This window comes from Cannabis sativa, unplaced genomic scaffold (assembly GCF_029168945.1).
Source record: "Cannabis sativa cultivar Pink pepper isolate KNU-18-1 unplaced genomic scaffold, ASM2916894v1 Contig7, whole genome shotgun sequence".
Classification (NCBI taxonomy): Eukaryota; Viridiplantae; Streptophyta; class Magnoliopsida; order Rosales; family Cannabaceae; genus Cannabis; species Cannabis sativa.
In genome coordinates, this window is record NW_026870043.1 from 2,363,648 (window position 1) to 2,380,480 (window position 16,833).

General features: G+C 37.0%; 1 protein-coding gene across 1 annotated transcript; it reads right to left on the reverse strand.

Annotated features, from left to right (window-relative positions):
• Positions 1-12,592: 12,592 nt before the first annotated feature.
• Positions 12,593-16,594, reverse strand: LOC115722573 (uncharacterized). The gene is made up of 2 exons (XM_061108169.1): positions 15,802-16,594; positions 12,593-15,594 (listed from the first exon to the last, which is right to left on the reverse strand). The coding sequence occupies exons 1-2, from the start codon at positions 16,592-16,594 to the stop codon at positions 12,593-12,595; spliced, it is 3,795 nt and encodes a 1,264-aa protein (XP_060964152.1).
• Between the last annotated feature and the right edge of the window lie 239 nt (positions 16,595-16,833).

The window sequence follows — 16,833 nt, forward strand, 5'->3', positions numbered from 1 at the left end:
CCAACTGCGCCCTCAGCTCGCAGTGCCTTCTCCACCATCTGAGCATAGGTGGTGCTGTCGTCCGTGGTAATCATCAAGTCATGCCTGATCTTGGCATTCAACCCGTCCAGATACTTCTCCTTCTTGCTAAAGTCGGTCGGCACAATTCCCGAGGCTAACCTCGCCAACCGATCAAACTGAGTCGTATACTCGGTGACGCTCATATTCTCACGCTGGGTCAGGTGAGCGAACTCTTTCCTCTTGGCGCTTCTGACCGCCTCGTTGTAGTACTTTGCGTTAAAGAGTTCCTGGAACCTTTCCCAGGTCATGGTGGTGACGTCATGGATCTGAGACACCATGTGCCACCAGACCAGAGCGTCCTCCTGGAACTGGAATGTGGCGCACACCACTCTGTCGTTACCGGTGACACCCATAAAGTTCAAGATCTTGGTAATCATCGTCAGCCATTGCTCGGCTTTCATCACGTCCGGACCTCCCAGGAAAACCGGAGGTGCCTGCTTCCGGAACCGCTCATACAAGGGTTCCAATCTATGGGCCGCCACCACTATCTCGGCACAGGCGGCAGGGCGGTGCCACTGGAACTATGGGCACTGGAACTGCAGGAGCACCCTGCTGTCTCAACCTCTGAATCTCGAGGTCTTGCTCTTCGATCCAGGCTTGCATCTCCACAAACCGTAACTCCCAATTCTGGGCTCCCTGATCGGCTGGGGGAGCCTGGGCAGCCTGTGGCGGGTTCTCATCACCCCGACCACGAGCCCTGCCTCAGGGACCTCTACCTCGACCCCTAACAGGTGGGGGAAACTGAGCTCCCTGTCCTTGGTTCGACCCTACGGAGTTGCCCTCACTCCTGGTAGTCCGCCTGGCGTCCATCTGATTAGAACCGCCTGCGAAACCAAGAGTTGGCATATCAGGTCGTATTCAAGGAGAGCTTACTAATGCCGCTTAATTTGGAAATTAAAAACGAAACATGCGCCTATTCTACTATCAGGCTACTAACATGCTTCCTAACAGGCTTTTCTTTTTCATAACTGAATAAAATAAACTACTAAAGCAATAAAGGCTTACTGAACCGTGAAACGAGCTAACTCCTGATGATGATTGTACATGTCGTGACGATCTTCGGAAGACAACCTGGCGGCTCTGATACCAAATTGTAACACCCTAACTAACATAGGCGTATTACGTGATTTTTAAACATGCTGTGCAGCTCGTTGCTAATCAACGAGGTTTATGGAAAAACGTGATTAATTAAAATTTTGTTTTTTTAATTAAACTTATAAAATAATTTTACAAAAGACTCGGGATCCCGATTATAAAATTATTTACAAAAAGATTTAACTGTTTAACTGATATACAAAATAAAGGTCGTCTAACGACCAGTTACAAAAAATCAGCCTCGCTGTCCCGATGATCGTACGCTCCAGGCCTAACCGCCCCGACATGTACAATCTTCACAAGCTCGCTCACGGCCCATCAGCTTTAGCCTTGCCTTTACCTACACATAAACGTAAACTGTGAGTCGACAGACTCAGTAAGAAAAGCATAATAATACTCATACATAATCCCGGTTACGATCAGACGCCCATACCCCTGATCATAACCCTAACTGCCGTGTCCAACACGATACTGAGTCCCGCTACTGCCGTGTCCAACACGGTACTGAGCCACTACTGCCATGTCCAACATGGTACTGAGTTTTGAACGTTCACAGGGACGGTACAATTGACCAGTATCCTCCTGATCGGTTGAACCGGTCATACTCCGGCTGCTGGTCATACTCCAGCCTGTACCGACGGGATAGGTCAATAGCACGGAACCACCAACCAAGTGCCAGCCTGATCGGTCGAACCGGTCATACTCCGGCTGCTGGTCATACTCCAGCCTGTACCGACGTGGCAGGGTTGGATGGTTCGAAGCCAACATACATAACTAATGTAATCTAACAGGCTTCCTACATGCACGCTAAACATGTAATCTACATATGCATACTGTTATACTAATCTTACCTGGATTCCGAATTCAGGTGTGCCACAACTCGACCGGAACTTTAGCTGAGCAGCGGATTACAGGCTCCTAAACCATAAAAATCACAACACTATAAGTGACACGCTAAATCACTTCCCGGGGACTTAAACTAGGAACTAAAAGTTTCCCTATCGATAAAAAGCATGGCAATACCTCTTAAAACATAAAAACGAGGAAAAACACGGGTTCTGAAAATTCCCCAACCGGCAGACCGGTTGCCCAACCGGAATTCCGGTTCTGGGAAATACTGGACCCTCATCTGGAATTTCGGTTGCACAACCGGAATTCCGGTTCCTCGCAGGAATTTTTCAAAAATTCCTAACTCAACCAAATCAAACCCAATTCATACCAAACCTTCTAGACCTGCTCTAAATACCCCAAAGAACATTTTCAAAGCATCAAAATAGCCTAGAAACCACAGATACAAAATTTGCCATTAAAGCTCAAGCTTTGAGTTCTAAACTCAAACTTGAGCAAATCCCTCTAACATGCATTCAAACCTGGTTAATTCTACTTAAATAAGCATGACTAAGCTTCTGGAAACAAACAAAAACATTAACAACCATACAGCAACAGATTACACAATTTTCATGTTAAAAACCAAACTTTTGCATAAGAAAACTCTAGCATGCTCAACCTAGGAATTATACTTCACAAGTAGCTTAATTAACAACTAAAAATCATGCTTTTAACCTCAGAAAATAACCACAAAATACAGCAGCAACAACAACCAAACTCATGCATGCATCATCAATTTATCAAACTTTTCCTAAGAAAAATAATAGAAGAAAGCTAGAAAACACCTACCACAATCAAGAAATCACTAGAGTTTTGCAAACCAAGCTTGAATCACCACAGAAAAATCCAGCCCTTGCAGCCAAGCCTTGGCCGAAAAAGAGAGAGAGCTTGAGAGAGTTTCTTTGAAAATTCTATTTTTCTTGTAATTTTTTGTAGAAAATGGAATAATGAATAAAACACTTAACATATACCCATTTCAGCCAAATAACACTCAAAGAAATATTTATTTTTCAAATAAACAAGTCACTAAAAGACAAAACACTAATGGGGCAAAAAGACCATTTTGCCCCTCCACCATAAAACCACATAAATCATACTAAATGGGGTATTTTTGGGAAATTCTAAATTCCCGGCCATTCCCGACATTCCCAATGTCTAAAACCCGTCCCAAACTACTAACATACTAAATTGTGATTTCTACTGAGCCAAACGCCGAGTTCCAAAATACCGGGCACCGGAAATGCAAAATATGAAAACTACTGAATAACATAACCATGCATTTCTGAATTCCATAAATAACAGTATAATAAATTATTTAAATAGCTATAAATAATTTTCATAAATAATCATGATTAACTGCTAATTTCCAAATTAACTAAGCGGGCTTTACAACTTTCTCCTGAACAGCCAGGTGATAATGCAACCAAAGCTGTTAAAGAGAAGTTCGAGCGTTGGCAAAATGCTAACAACAAAGCTCGATACTTCATGCTTTCCAGCATGGTTGACACCTTGAAAACAAGGTTTGCAAACGCTGTCACGGCTGCAGAAATCATGACGCCGTTAACTGAGCTATTCGGTATGGCATCTATCCAGTCTCGCTTTGACGCGACTAAGAAATTCATCAACGCACGGATTGAACCCCATCAGAACGTGCGTGATCACCTTCTCCAAATGGTAGGTTATTTCGAGGAAGCCCAGAATCATGGTGTTGAAATGGATAAGACTACTCAAGTGAGTCTTATCTTGAATAGTCTGAATCCAGATTTTCTGCCCTATACATCAAATTATGTCATGAACAAGAAGGAACAAGACTTTCATACGTTAGTCAATGACCTTCAAACATATGAAAATTTGATAGGAGGTCCCAAGAAAAGAGGGAGTAAACCTCAGAATTTTGGAAATAATAATAGGACGAATAATCCTGAGGCACACGTTGCTTCTACTTCCAAATCCAATAATAAGAAGAAGTGGAAAAATGCCAAGAAGCGAGCTCAAGCTGCAAAAGCAGCTAAGAACAAAGGCTGCAGCTTCTGGTGATAAACCAAAAGGAAAATGTTTCTACTGCAATGAGAAGGGGCATTGGAAAACCCAATGTCCTAAGCTTCTCGCAAAGAAACAAGGTATTTCTTTATAAAATGATGTGTTTTAGTGAATTATTATCCATTTGGATTATTAATTTTGGACTACTAACCTTGTTTATTTTTCTTCTTATAGCTCAAGCTTCTTAAACTCGGATGCTGTCTTAGTGAGTGGGATCTGAAAGCTGGATTATGGATGGAGGTCGTTAATGATAAAGAAGAAGCTCATTTATTTTTTGAATTAATTGTTTAATTTTTAAAACAATTTGGATTTCAAGTTTGTGATTTTATTCCCTGCTCTCATAATATTGCAACCAATTTTTTTTTTTTTAATTTATAATATATTTTTTTTTTTTACAAATAAATTGCAATCTATGAGTTGAGCTTCATTACTTTATCTTATAAATCAATTACCAATTATTATTATATTATGTTTGTATGTGTATGTGTTTTTATAATTGATACAAATTCTATAGTTATTTAAACTCCTTACAGAGTTATTACTACATAAACACTAGAAATTATTTCTATGTTTATGAATAATTGTTAATTCTACAACAATTATTAAGAATTTATTTAATAAAAAGATCTTATGATCTGATAGGGGTGGAGAAAAAGTTAAGAATTATATGCAGTTCAACGATCTTTTATATCTAATGAACTCTTGATTATATTCAGCTCCACACAATCTCTATTACACTTAGAGAATCATGATCTCTACAACCTTTAGGGGTGGATCATAATCTCTATATACTTAGGGGTGGACTTTATTCCACAGTACTCTTTGTGACACATAATTTTAAACATGGAAGTAATATAATAAATTAGCTATTATCAGAATAAATTCTTGATCTTGATTATATGTTCCAGTTTAGATTTACTGTTGTAATAAATAATGATACCAATAAAGTTCTTTGATAATGTATCACATTACCTTAATTGAGTGGGAGAATATTAAAATTCTTTACCCATCTTCATTTGGTTGACACTTGTGATAGGAACTTAAGAACACCATTGATAAAACAAATCTAACCATTCACATGGGTAGAATTAACTTATCATAATTATGAGAGTAAGATAGAAGAATTCTTGCATAGTCTATTCGAATGACTTGAGTCAAGATTTCTGATCCTCATAACAATTTCATGGTATCTTAATTTGATTGCTTAATCTCTAGCAAGTATTTTACACTTCAAATACTAGACTGCTATGTTGATGACCTAGTCTTAAAGAAACTTACGATTTCAGACTAAGACAATAAGTTACAACGAGATATCCCTCAAAACAATAATAAAAGGTTAAAAGTTTTATTTTAACCAGAAATCTGATATTGAGTGGGAGCCATCTGAGATGTAATCAAATGAGGAACATTAGGGGACATTCAAGAAAGATTTATGATAGTTACCTATAGTAATCCTAACATCCACACCAACTATTAAGAATTTGAGATGGTGGTTACTCAGGGGGTGAAGGAATTATTGTAGAAGAGTGTAAAAACCCATCTATAATAATTCAAGCTCCATCAGAGAAGATATACATAACTTTGTAAATTCGAAATTACCAGAAAGTTATTTTACTGAAGAAAATTCTACACTGCATTATCTCAATTCTAAATTTTAAAATTTGAGAGATATGTCTTCTGTTTGTTCAGATGTACTTAATGGACAGTAAGGATTTCAGTATCCCTTGGTGAGTAAAGCATAGAGTTGAGGATGTTTCATAATGTTTTATTAGCCTGGATCCAGAAATTTGGGTCCATTCAAATATACTACACTTGATATGAAGATCAAGACAAAAGATTGATTGTAATGCACAACTTGTTTTATGTTAGTGCAAGTGGGAGTTTGTTGGGTTTTGTGCCCTAAATAAAACCCATTACAATCTGATTAGTTATCAATTTAGAATTTTGAAGTGATTTATGTTAACATGCATTTTACATGTTTATGGTTTAATATACATATTTAATATATGCACAAAATCAGTTAAGTCCAGAACATATACTCATTCATAATTACAGTATTGTCAATACAGTGGAATGCGATTGTGATTATATGATTCAAAGACTAAGTCTCTTTTCATCAGTTTTTTGGATTTACACTGATGTGATAATCAGTGATGAAGTATACTTACACTTGGAGTAAGGGTTATGTTCTTTCCAGGACATTGGTAAAGTATGCTAGTTTCTAATGTACGGAGTATACATTGGACTGGACCAATATTGAACTTGGTCAAAGATATTATAAACTTACCGTTGTATCTTTCCAAGTCAATATCAGAAGTTGATCTTAGATTAAAAGAATCTAAATCCTGATATGCTTAGGCTCAATCTCAGGAGTGCTATTCATGTTCTTTGATTTATTAGTTAAGCCTACTTTTGGGTCAGGGTGATACGTATATTTTGGAAACATGATAGCATAACTGAGTGGGAGTGCTGAACATAAATATGGTATCTATAGCTTCTACTGGTGTATAGAAGTTAAGTGATGATTCCCTTCGAGCTTAGTTAAATAGAAGTAAATGGATGAGCTCTTGTTTCAGTGACTATATATTAGAACACTAAAACATCATTTACAGGTAACTAAGTGTTTTAAGGGGCAAAATACATTGAGGGGTGGAAACGGTAAATTTATCTGTAAAGACCGCTTAGTTTAATTTGGAAATTAGCAGTTAATCATGTTTAATTATGGAAAAATTATTTATAGCTATTTAAATAATTATTTATACTGTCATTATTGAATTCTGAAATGCATTTTATGTCATTTAGTGATTTTCATAAGTTTGCATTTCCGGTGCCCGGTATCATGGAACTCGGTGTTTGGCTCAGTAAAATCACAACTTAGTATGTTAGTATTGTGGGACGGTTTATTAGACATTGGGAATGTCGGGGTTGGCCGGGAATTTAGAATTTTCCAAAATACCCCCTTTAGTGCTCTTTATGTTATTTTAGTGTGAAGGGGCAAAATGGTCATTTTGCCCCATTGTTAGTTTGTCCTTTAGTGGACTTAGTAAGTGGAATTAAATGTTATTTGATTATTATGTGGGCTGAAATAAAAGATTTATTTTGCTTTTACCCTCATTTGGTTTCAAAGGAAGAAATTAGAAAAAATTGAAAAAATTGCTTTTCTCTCTCTCTCTCTCTCTCTCTCTCTCTCTCTCTCTCTCTCTCTCTCTCTCTCTCTCTCTCTCTCTCTCTCTCTCTCTCTCTCTCTCTCTCTCTCTCTCTCTCTCTCTCTCTCTCTCTCTTTCGGCCTCCTTGTGCAGCAAGGATTTGTGGCTTCTTCTTAGTGATTCTAGTTAAATTCATCCAATCTAAGTGTTCTTCAAGTGTTGGTAAGGTTTCTATACCTTTCCCTTTTGTAATTTATTGAAAATGTTTTAAAAAATGATTGTTGCATGTTGATTTGTTGTGATGCTTGCTGCTGTGATTTTGTTGTTGTTTACAGAGGATTAATCTTGTTATTTTGAGTGGTTTAGAGCTAGTTTGATGCATGTTGTTTGCTTTGATTCAAGTTGGTAGTTTTTAGTTCAAAGCTAGAGTTTTTAAAGAAAGATGATGAAGTTTGTTGCTGTAATTGTTGCTGTGGTTTAGATGTATGTTCTGGAGTTTTATTATGTTGAAATAGGTTGAGATATGCATGATTTAGTTGCTGTTTGGAGGGATTAGTCAAGTTTTGAGTTTAGAACTCAATCTTGAACCTCCAATGGCGAAATGAGTTTTTGTGGTTGAAGCTCAGTTTTGTTGCTTTAGAAATGTTCTATGGGATGTTTAGAACAGGTCTGGTTTGGGTTAAATTGGGTTTGAATTGAATGAGTTATGAATTTTTTATTTTAGTCTGTGAGGAACCGGAATTCTGATTGTGCATCCGGAATTCCGGATGGGGTTTTGAAAATTTCCAGAACCGGAATTCCGGTTGGACAACCGGTCTGTCGGTTGGGCAATTTTCAGAAACCCTAGATTTCCTCGTTTTTATATTATTTGGGGTATTGCCATACTTTTTATCGATAGGGAAACTTTTAGTTCCTAGTTTAAGTCCCCGGGAAGTGATTTAGCGTATCACTTATAGTGTTGTGATTGTTATGGTTTAGGAGCCTGTAAACCGCCGCGCAGTTCGTTCCAGTCAGGTTGACCGGCACACCTGAATTCGGAATTGAGGTAAGATTAGTATAACAGTATGCATATATATTACATGTTTAGCGTGCTTGTAGGAAGCCTGTTAGATTACATTAGATATGTATGTTGGCTTCGAACCATCCGACTGTGTCACATCGGTACGGGCTAGAGTATGACTAGCAACTGGAGTATGACCAGTGTACCGAGTATAGGCTGACACTGTATCACATCGGCACATGCTAGAGTATGACTAGCAGCTGGAGTATGACCAGTGTGCCGAGTATAGGCTGATACTCGGGTTGGTGGTTCTGTACTATTTGACGTATCACATCAGTACAGGCTAGAGTATGACTAGCAGCTGGAGTATGGCTAGTGTACTGAGTATAGGCTGATACTGTAACACATCGGTACATGCTAGAGTATGACTAGCAGCTGGAGTATGACCAGTGTACCGAGTATAGGCTGTTACTTGTCAATAGTACCGTCTTATGAACGTTCAGGACTCAGTATCGTGTGGGACACGGCAGTTAGGGTTATGGTCAGGGGTATGGGCGTCTGATCATAACTCGGGATTTATGTATGTTTATTATTATGCTTTTCTTACTGCGTCTGTCGACTCACAATGCTATGTTTATGTGTAGGTAAGGGCAAGGCTAAGGCTGAAGGACCGTGAGAGCGAGCCGGTGAAAATTGTACATGTCGGGGCGGTTAGGCCTGGAGCGTACGATCCTCGGGACAGCAATGCTATTTTTGTAATTAGTCGCTAGGCGACAAGTATTTTTTATAGTCAGTGAACTTTTGTAAAAGGTTTTGTAATCGGGATCCCGAGTATATTGTATAAATATTTTATAAGTTTAATTAAAAAGCAAAAATTTTAATTAATCACGATTTCCATAAACCTCGTTGATTAGCAACGAGCTGCACAGTATTTTTAAAAATCACGTAATACGCCTATGCTAGTTAGGGTGTTACATTATCCCATCTTGATGTAAATCATGTATATAGAGGATCTTTAATCACATTAAGATTATAACAATGGTTAAATGAGATAGCATATGTATATCGTGAAAACATATAGTATGCTCTATATAAGTCTGAGAGTGCAATTCCAAGTTCTAAGAGTGGATTCAACAAGGACTTAATAAGTTAGGGATTTACTTGGTAAATTCGGTTAAACTTATTGGAAGCTCAGCAATATAGATCCATGGTCCTTATTCTAGTTGAGACCATACTGTTTGTAAGACTCTATAATTGATTTATGATTAATCAATAATTATTCTAAAAGTTAGACTATGTCTAATTTAAGAATTCTCACTAAGTAAGGGTGAAATTGTAAATAAAAGGGTTTCTAGGTTTAATTATTAATTAAGAGACTTTGTATGTCTAATTAATAATTATTTTAAATGACAATATTATTTAATAATCTATTTTAGTTATTAAATAATTAGTTTTGGCATTTAAATGGTTAGAATTGGAAAAATGACATTTTTGGAGAAATAGAAATAAAATTGAGAAAACTGCAAATCCAAGTGAGGCCCAAGTCACACCATGGCCGGCCACTTCTTTGTGTGTTTCCCAATTATTATTTTCAATTTTAATTGCCAAGTAATTGCTAACCTAAACCTAGCAATAATAGGAAAGTGGTGGATCACACTAAATAAGGCAGTTAATCAATTACACACTAAAAGAGGAAACTGTTTATTTGGAAAGTTGAGCTCTCCCTTTCACTATATATTGCCGCCCCCTCTCTTCTCTTTAAAAAAAAGCCTTTATGTCACACGAAATCAAGAGAGAAAAGAGAGAAAATTTTGAATTTCTTGTGAGAGAGAAGTGCCCACACACAACATACAGTACCTCAATCATAGATTGGAAGACTATGAAGGATCACATCCATCTGAAGGACTTTCGGGCTTAGATCTTGATTATACTCTGCTACAGATTGGAATGAAGGGTTAGAGACCTGAGTGGAAGGAGACATATAATTCCGCTGCCATCACTGTAAGGTTTCTTAACTTTTATGTGTTTTTATTTATCATTTTAGAAGTTCATATTTAGGTTGTTAAATCAACATACTTGTGAGTTGATCTAAGATCCTGGTAAAAATAATTCCAACAACTGGCACCAGAGCCATGGTAATTGATTTGCTTGCAAGAAATTTGGACTTAAAACGATTTGTTTGTGATTTGGATGGTTTCATGGTGTGTCATATTGATGTTTGATTGATGTTTGTGAATTCTGGGAAAAATAATTGATTATCTGTATCTAAAATTATTTTTATTGGATAGTTTGGAAAATTCTAAGCAATTTACTTTTTTACAGAACTCGATTTCGATTTAATTTGAATTAGTTATGAATTTTTGAAAATCGGAAAAAATTGAGGTGGTGAGCACCCTTCCCTACGCGCGCAGAAATCATGCCCAGGGATGCATGCGCCGAGTTTTCTCGACAGTGTCCCCCCTTCCACGCGCGCGCATAGTATGCTTTGCATACTGTCCGTACCACCTGTATTTTTTTTTTCGTTTTCTTCGATTTTTCATGCTATTTCATGGAATTAACTTCTAATTTTTTGTGTAGTTTTGTATTTTGATTTTGGTTTTTCAATTTTCAAATCTAATTATCAGAAATAAATTAATTTTATTTTAAAATTAATTTTAGATATTAGTGTAATTTGAATTTGAAAATAGGTAAAAATCAAAATTTTGCTTACTTTTTTCTTATTTTCTTTAAATTTGATTATTTTATCTTAATTTTAAATTTAAGGTGAGAAATTAAATTTTTTTATAAAATATTTCTTTTTAAAGTTTTTTTTTTTTGACCTTTTTTAGAATAAAATTACTATAATCATGGTATTTTAAAAGAGGAAATAAGATATTTTTGTTAATTTTTTAAATTTTGTTATTTTACTTAAATTAAATTATAAAATATGAAAAGGGTATGTATTTAACATTTTCCATTTTATTGAATATTTAATTTATTAAATAACATGAAATTTAAAAGGAAAGTTAGCAAATTTATTTTGAAATGATATTTAGGTTACTTAAAACCTAATTTTTCAAAAGAGTAATTTGCGGCATAAATACCTAAGTTTAACTTTCAGTTGCACTTAAATACCTAAGTTAATTTTTTGGCGGTAAAAATACCTTCCGTTAGAATTTTAAAACTTCTGTAGGTACCTCACTGTTTACTGCTACATACTATGCCACATGTCACCTTATAACTGAACCACATCATTTTAAAATAATTACAGTCAGCAGTTCATTTAAAAAATTACCAACTCACCTAGATATTGCCACATCACTAAATAAAACTCAAATTAGTTAAAATTAACAATAATAAAAAAAACTAATTAATTAATATTTTATTAAACTAAAATAAATCATATCATCTTCTTTGTCTTCTTCTTCTTCATCTTTTTCTTTTTTTTTTCTTTGTTTTTTTGCAAGAACCATGTTATTCTCTTCATCTTCTTTGTATCGTCTGGGCACACTAAATTAGTCTCTTTCACTCTTCCATACTCTTCTAGATCCTACAATGGTGAAACCCCCTTCGGAAACCTTAATAATTGAAGAGGCTCAATCGATCTACAATAGAACTCCTTCGGGTCGCTGACGATCTTCACTCCTGCACGCTGATCTTTGCTCGCCATTTTCCCCCTCCAAGGTTATTTTTCCTGAAACCCTTAATTTCAATTTTGTTAGGTAATGATTTGGGTTTTGGGGGTAAATATAGAAACAAACAGAGGAATTATTAGGGTTCTTGAGCTAAATTTGGGCATCTTGTAAATGTAAACCAAAGGCTTGTCGTCGCTTGAGGAGAAGGAGTTTCCATCGTCGATACACTCCATGTCGAGATTATCAACAACTATTGAATCGCTCTGCTCCTCAACTCTCACCGAAATGGCGTCCCTCACTCCGATGAGGCCTGAACACGTTTGCCAAGTGCAATTTCGGTGTCGGAGAACATGTTTAAAGCTTCAAGGCATTGAGTCTCCAAGGGGCAGTAATGTGTTTCATTGAGTGTGTTTTATTTGTATTCATCTGGTTTTTAACGGCAAGCTTAACAATTCATATATTGTAAAATAATTTTCGATTGGTTTTAGAGATATGAAAATGGTGTATTTTGATTTTGGTAATCATATGTGATAGATTGGTTATAAAATGGTTCATTAATGTTTTTTGATTTAACTATTTGCTACAGATACAAGAAAGCACGAAAAAAAAAGAGGAGCTTTCCCATATCAAAATCAATGAATTGTTTAGTCTTTAATTCTTTTTATTATTAGTACGATTGGTTATTATTGTTTTTAATTCTTTTTGTTTTAATTTAGTTTTTTTTTTTTTTTTGAAAGAAGAATATATTATTAAGCGACACTAGGCACATCTGCTATTAAAAAAGCAGCAGCACAATTTGGTAACAAATCAGTCCACATCTCAGACTTTTGAGTCAAACGACTCCACTTAGCTAAACTATTAGCAACTCTATTACAACTTCTAGTAAAAAATAAAAATAGTAAAGTCTGAAATTTGTTTCTCAAAAGCTTGATGTCTTGCACCAGTTGCCTCCAATCCGTGGGGTAAGAAGTATCTGAATTTAAAGCTTTTATGAGAGAATGGCTGTCGGATCCAACTTGAGCATTTGTAATTGACCATCTGATAGCTAGCTGAATGCCTAAGTGGACGGCATTAGCTTCAGCAAGCAGAACCGATAGGCAGCCAGGTATGAAGGAAGTTGCAGCAACCACTAAACCACCCTTCGGGTCTCTTATCACAGCACTAAGACCACAACCTTGTTGTCTAGCAATTAAAGATGCATCTGTATTGATGAGGAAGTAGTTCTGTGGAGGAGGAATCCAAGCAAAATTTAGTTTCATAGCAGGATTTTTACTGGTTTTTTGGTGCGGCTCCAAGTGAGTAGAGATGAGATCAATAGCCCAAGATGTCCAAATATTTTCATCTAGAATTTTGTGTTGGAAGACAAAGTTATTCCTTCTTTGCCAAACCAACCAAGTCAATCCCATGAACTTGAAAAATTCCTCATTAGGAAGGTGTTCATGCACCCACCAAAGCACATCAGCAACTTTTGTGAGATTCAGTGGTATGAGTTTGGGGAAACCAAACAACTTCCAGACGTTTTGGACCTTCGGGCAGTGCCATAGAGCATGACATATGTTTTCATTCTGGAAAGTGCACAGTTCACAGTGAGTATCAATAACCATACCTCGCTTTGCAAGCTCTAATTTTGTGGGAATCCAATGATTAAACACCCGCCATATGAAATTCTTTATTTTCGGAGTGAGATGAGAACCCCAAATGAATTTCCACCAATATTTAATTTGTGATTTGTTAGAACATTCTGCTACATTCGGATTTTGGAAGCGAAGTCTGTATCCACTTGCAACCGAGTAGACACCATTAGGGGATGGACTCCATGTAATCCAATCCGACTGATTTATAGCAGGTTTAATGCCAAGCACCCAGGGTATATCATCATTATGGAACCAGCTTCTAACTTCATTTTCTTTCCAATTTCCATCTGGTTGCAGTAAGGAATTAATCGTTACCTCAGCTGGGATTTGAACCTTGCTCCGAAGAGTAAACGGTTGGATTCTAGGGAGCCATTGATCTTCATTGATTCGAATCTTACTTCCATTGCCAACACACCACCTAGTACCCTTTCGTAAAAGTTCTCTTCCCCAAAGGATGCCTCTCCAAACCGTAGACCCATAATGGCCTTGTTTAGCTTCAAAAAAACTTTCAGACGGGAAATAGAGAGTTTTTAATACTTTTGCAAGCAAGCAGTCCAGATTCTGTATGAGTTTCCAGCCTTGTTTAGCTAGAAGTGATTGATTAAAGTCCTCCAAATCACGGAATCCCATTCCCCCATGCTCTTTTAAGTTGCAAAGTTTTTTCCAGTTACCCCAATGCCGCTTGTGTTTGTTCTTTGTTGATCCCCACCAAAATTGAGCTATTAACCCTTCAATTTCATGGAGAATTCCTTTAGTAATTCGAAAGCAGCTCATGACATAGCAAGGAAGGGCTTGAATGACTGCTTTAATTAGGATCTCTTTCCCAGCTTGAGAAAATAACCCCATCTTCCAACCTTGGAGCTTTGCTTCAATTTTTCCTCTGATCTTGCCAAAAACTTGTTTCTTATTTTTTCCAACAAATGTCGGCATACCCAAGTACTTTGTATGATGCTTGACCAAAGTAACACCCAAGTTTGAGGCTAAGCTAGTTGCCACAGAATCACTAACTTTGCAACCCACACACATCTCGATTTTTTCAAAGTTTATGCATTGTCCGGACATCTTTTCATAGTTGCCAAGCACCTCTTTTAAGGCATTACTGTCTTCTAAATTTGCATCCAGAAAGATAAGGCTGTCATCTGTAAATAAGAGGTGAGACAATCGTTGTTCCATAGTACCAAATCGCATCCGATGTATTCGACCAGCTCTTTCGGCTTCAAAAATTAAACAAGAAAGCCCTTCAGAACATAAAAGAAAAAGGAAAGGAGATAGGGGGTCACCTTGTCTCAATCCGCGTTCTGGAAGGAAGGAACCTTTGATGGATCCATTAATGAGAATGGAGAATGAAACTGACTTTACGCAGTTCATAATTTTTGAAATCCATTGAGAATCGTATCCCAAATGACCCATCATTGCTTCTATGAAGTTCCATTCGACCCTATCGTAAGCTTTGGACATATCCAACTTGACTGCCATCTTTTTTCCATTACCAAAACGACTTTTCTTCATACAATGGAGACTTTCAAAACCAATAATCGCATTGTCTTGAATGATTCTTCCTCCAATGAAGGCACTTTGATTGTCCAAAATTACCGAATTTAAACTTTGTTTCATTCTATTAGCTAGACATTTAGAAATCACCTTGTATATCACATTGCAGAGGCTAATGGGGCGAAATTCGGACATCTTTGTTGGCTGTTTGACCTTTGGTATTAAGCAAATTAGTGTTTCATTGATCTGGTGGCAGTCGGCATTATTATTGAGCACATCTAGACAAGCTTGAGTCACTTCCTTTCCAACTACATCCCAATTTTTTTGGAAAAAAAGCCCCGGTAATCCATCTTTTCCAGGCGCTTTTAGAGGATGGATTTGGAACATAGCCATCTTCACTTCTTCACTTGTAAAAGGCTCCATTAAAAGAGCATTTTCAGCTGAACTTAAGCGGTTTGGGACACACCTTCTGAGAACATCAGCAATATCAATACCATTATTTTTCTTGGTGAACAGTTGCTGAAAGTAAGAAATGGCAATATCCTCCACATCCTTCTCCTTTGTTTTCCATTGTTGATTATCATCAAAGAGACCCTCTATTGTGTTTTTCTTTCGTCTTGAAGTGGCTTAAAAGTGAAAATACTTTGTATTTTTATCTCCATGTTTTAACCAAAGAGCCCTACTTCTTTGCTTCCAATATATCTCTCGTTTTTCCTCCACGCAATTAAGGTCATGTTCAAGCCGATTTTTAGTGAGCCAATCATTTATTTTTACTGAATCCGCAATGCTTCCAAGTTTTTATTTTAACTCCTTCGTTCGTGCTACTGATTCACGCTTCTGAGTTTGGTTCCACTGATTTAATTGCTGTCCACAATCAGCAAGCAGCCGCTTCAATTTACATACTGGGTTTTGGTGATCATTTTGTCTCCAAATATCCTTAATAATTTTGAGGCACTCTTCATTATCCGCCCAGGCCTGTTCAAAATGAAATCTGTGCCCCCATTTCTTTTTGAAAACTTCGCCTTTATCCTTGAGTTGAGCCTGAAGTAGCAAAGGTCTATGATCCGAATTCCACCAGTTTAAAAGAGACACTGTATTCTGCTTAAAATTCTTGTTCCAAGCCAAGTTACAAAGGATTCTGTCAAGTTTTTCAAAGATTAAGTTGGCTGTCCTACCATTGCACCAAGTAAAACCATCTCCATTCGCTTGAATTTCCTTTAGAAGACAATGAGAAATGGCCATACGAAAATTACGCATCAAGTAATCTGGTTTAGTACCTCCTCCTCTCTTTTCGTTATGATTAATGATCTCATTAAAATCTCCTCCACAAACCCAAGCACCTGAAAACATGGTTTTGAGACGCTTCAAAAGTTTTCGACTTTCCATTCGTCCTCCCGGATCCGGACTGCCATAAAAACCAGTAAATCGCCAAGAAAAACCCAGATTATTTTCAACAATGGCATCTATATGTGAAACCGTATAGGATTTGATCTGAACCGAGTAATCTTTTGACCAAAGAAGCGCCAAACCACCACTCTTGCCTTTAGCATCCACCGTAAAGCCTAATTGGATGCGGACAAGTTCCATTCGAGCACTAGTTAATCGAGTTTCAGACAAGAATATCATTCCGGGATGATAGTCTTTGACATGGGATTTTAAGGTGTTTAGAGTCCAAGGGTTCCCAAGCCCTTGGACATTCCAAAAAGGACCATCATTGCTCTCGGCGACCCAGCGCTGCTGAGTTCGCCGCTTCCAAGTTCATAGCAAAGGTCAAATCAGAAACAACTGAAATTTCCTTTGCATCATCCTTCCTTCTTGCTATCGTCGGGTCTGTTGAGATTGCTTCATTTGAATTAGTTCCTTTC

Coding starts and splice junctions, on each gene's coding strand:
- LOC115722573 (XM_061108169.1), bottom strand. CDS start 16,594: ATGATATTCTTGTCTGAAACTCGATTAACTAGTGCTCGAATGGAACTT. Junction 15,595..15,801: donor GTGGAACCAAACTCAGAAGC/GTGAATCAGTAG, acceptor TTCACTTTTAAG/CCACTTCAAGACGAAAGAAA.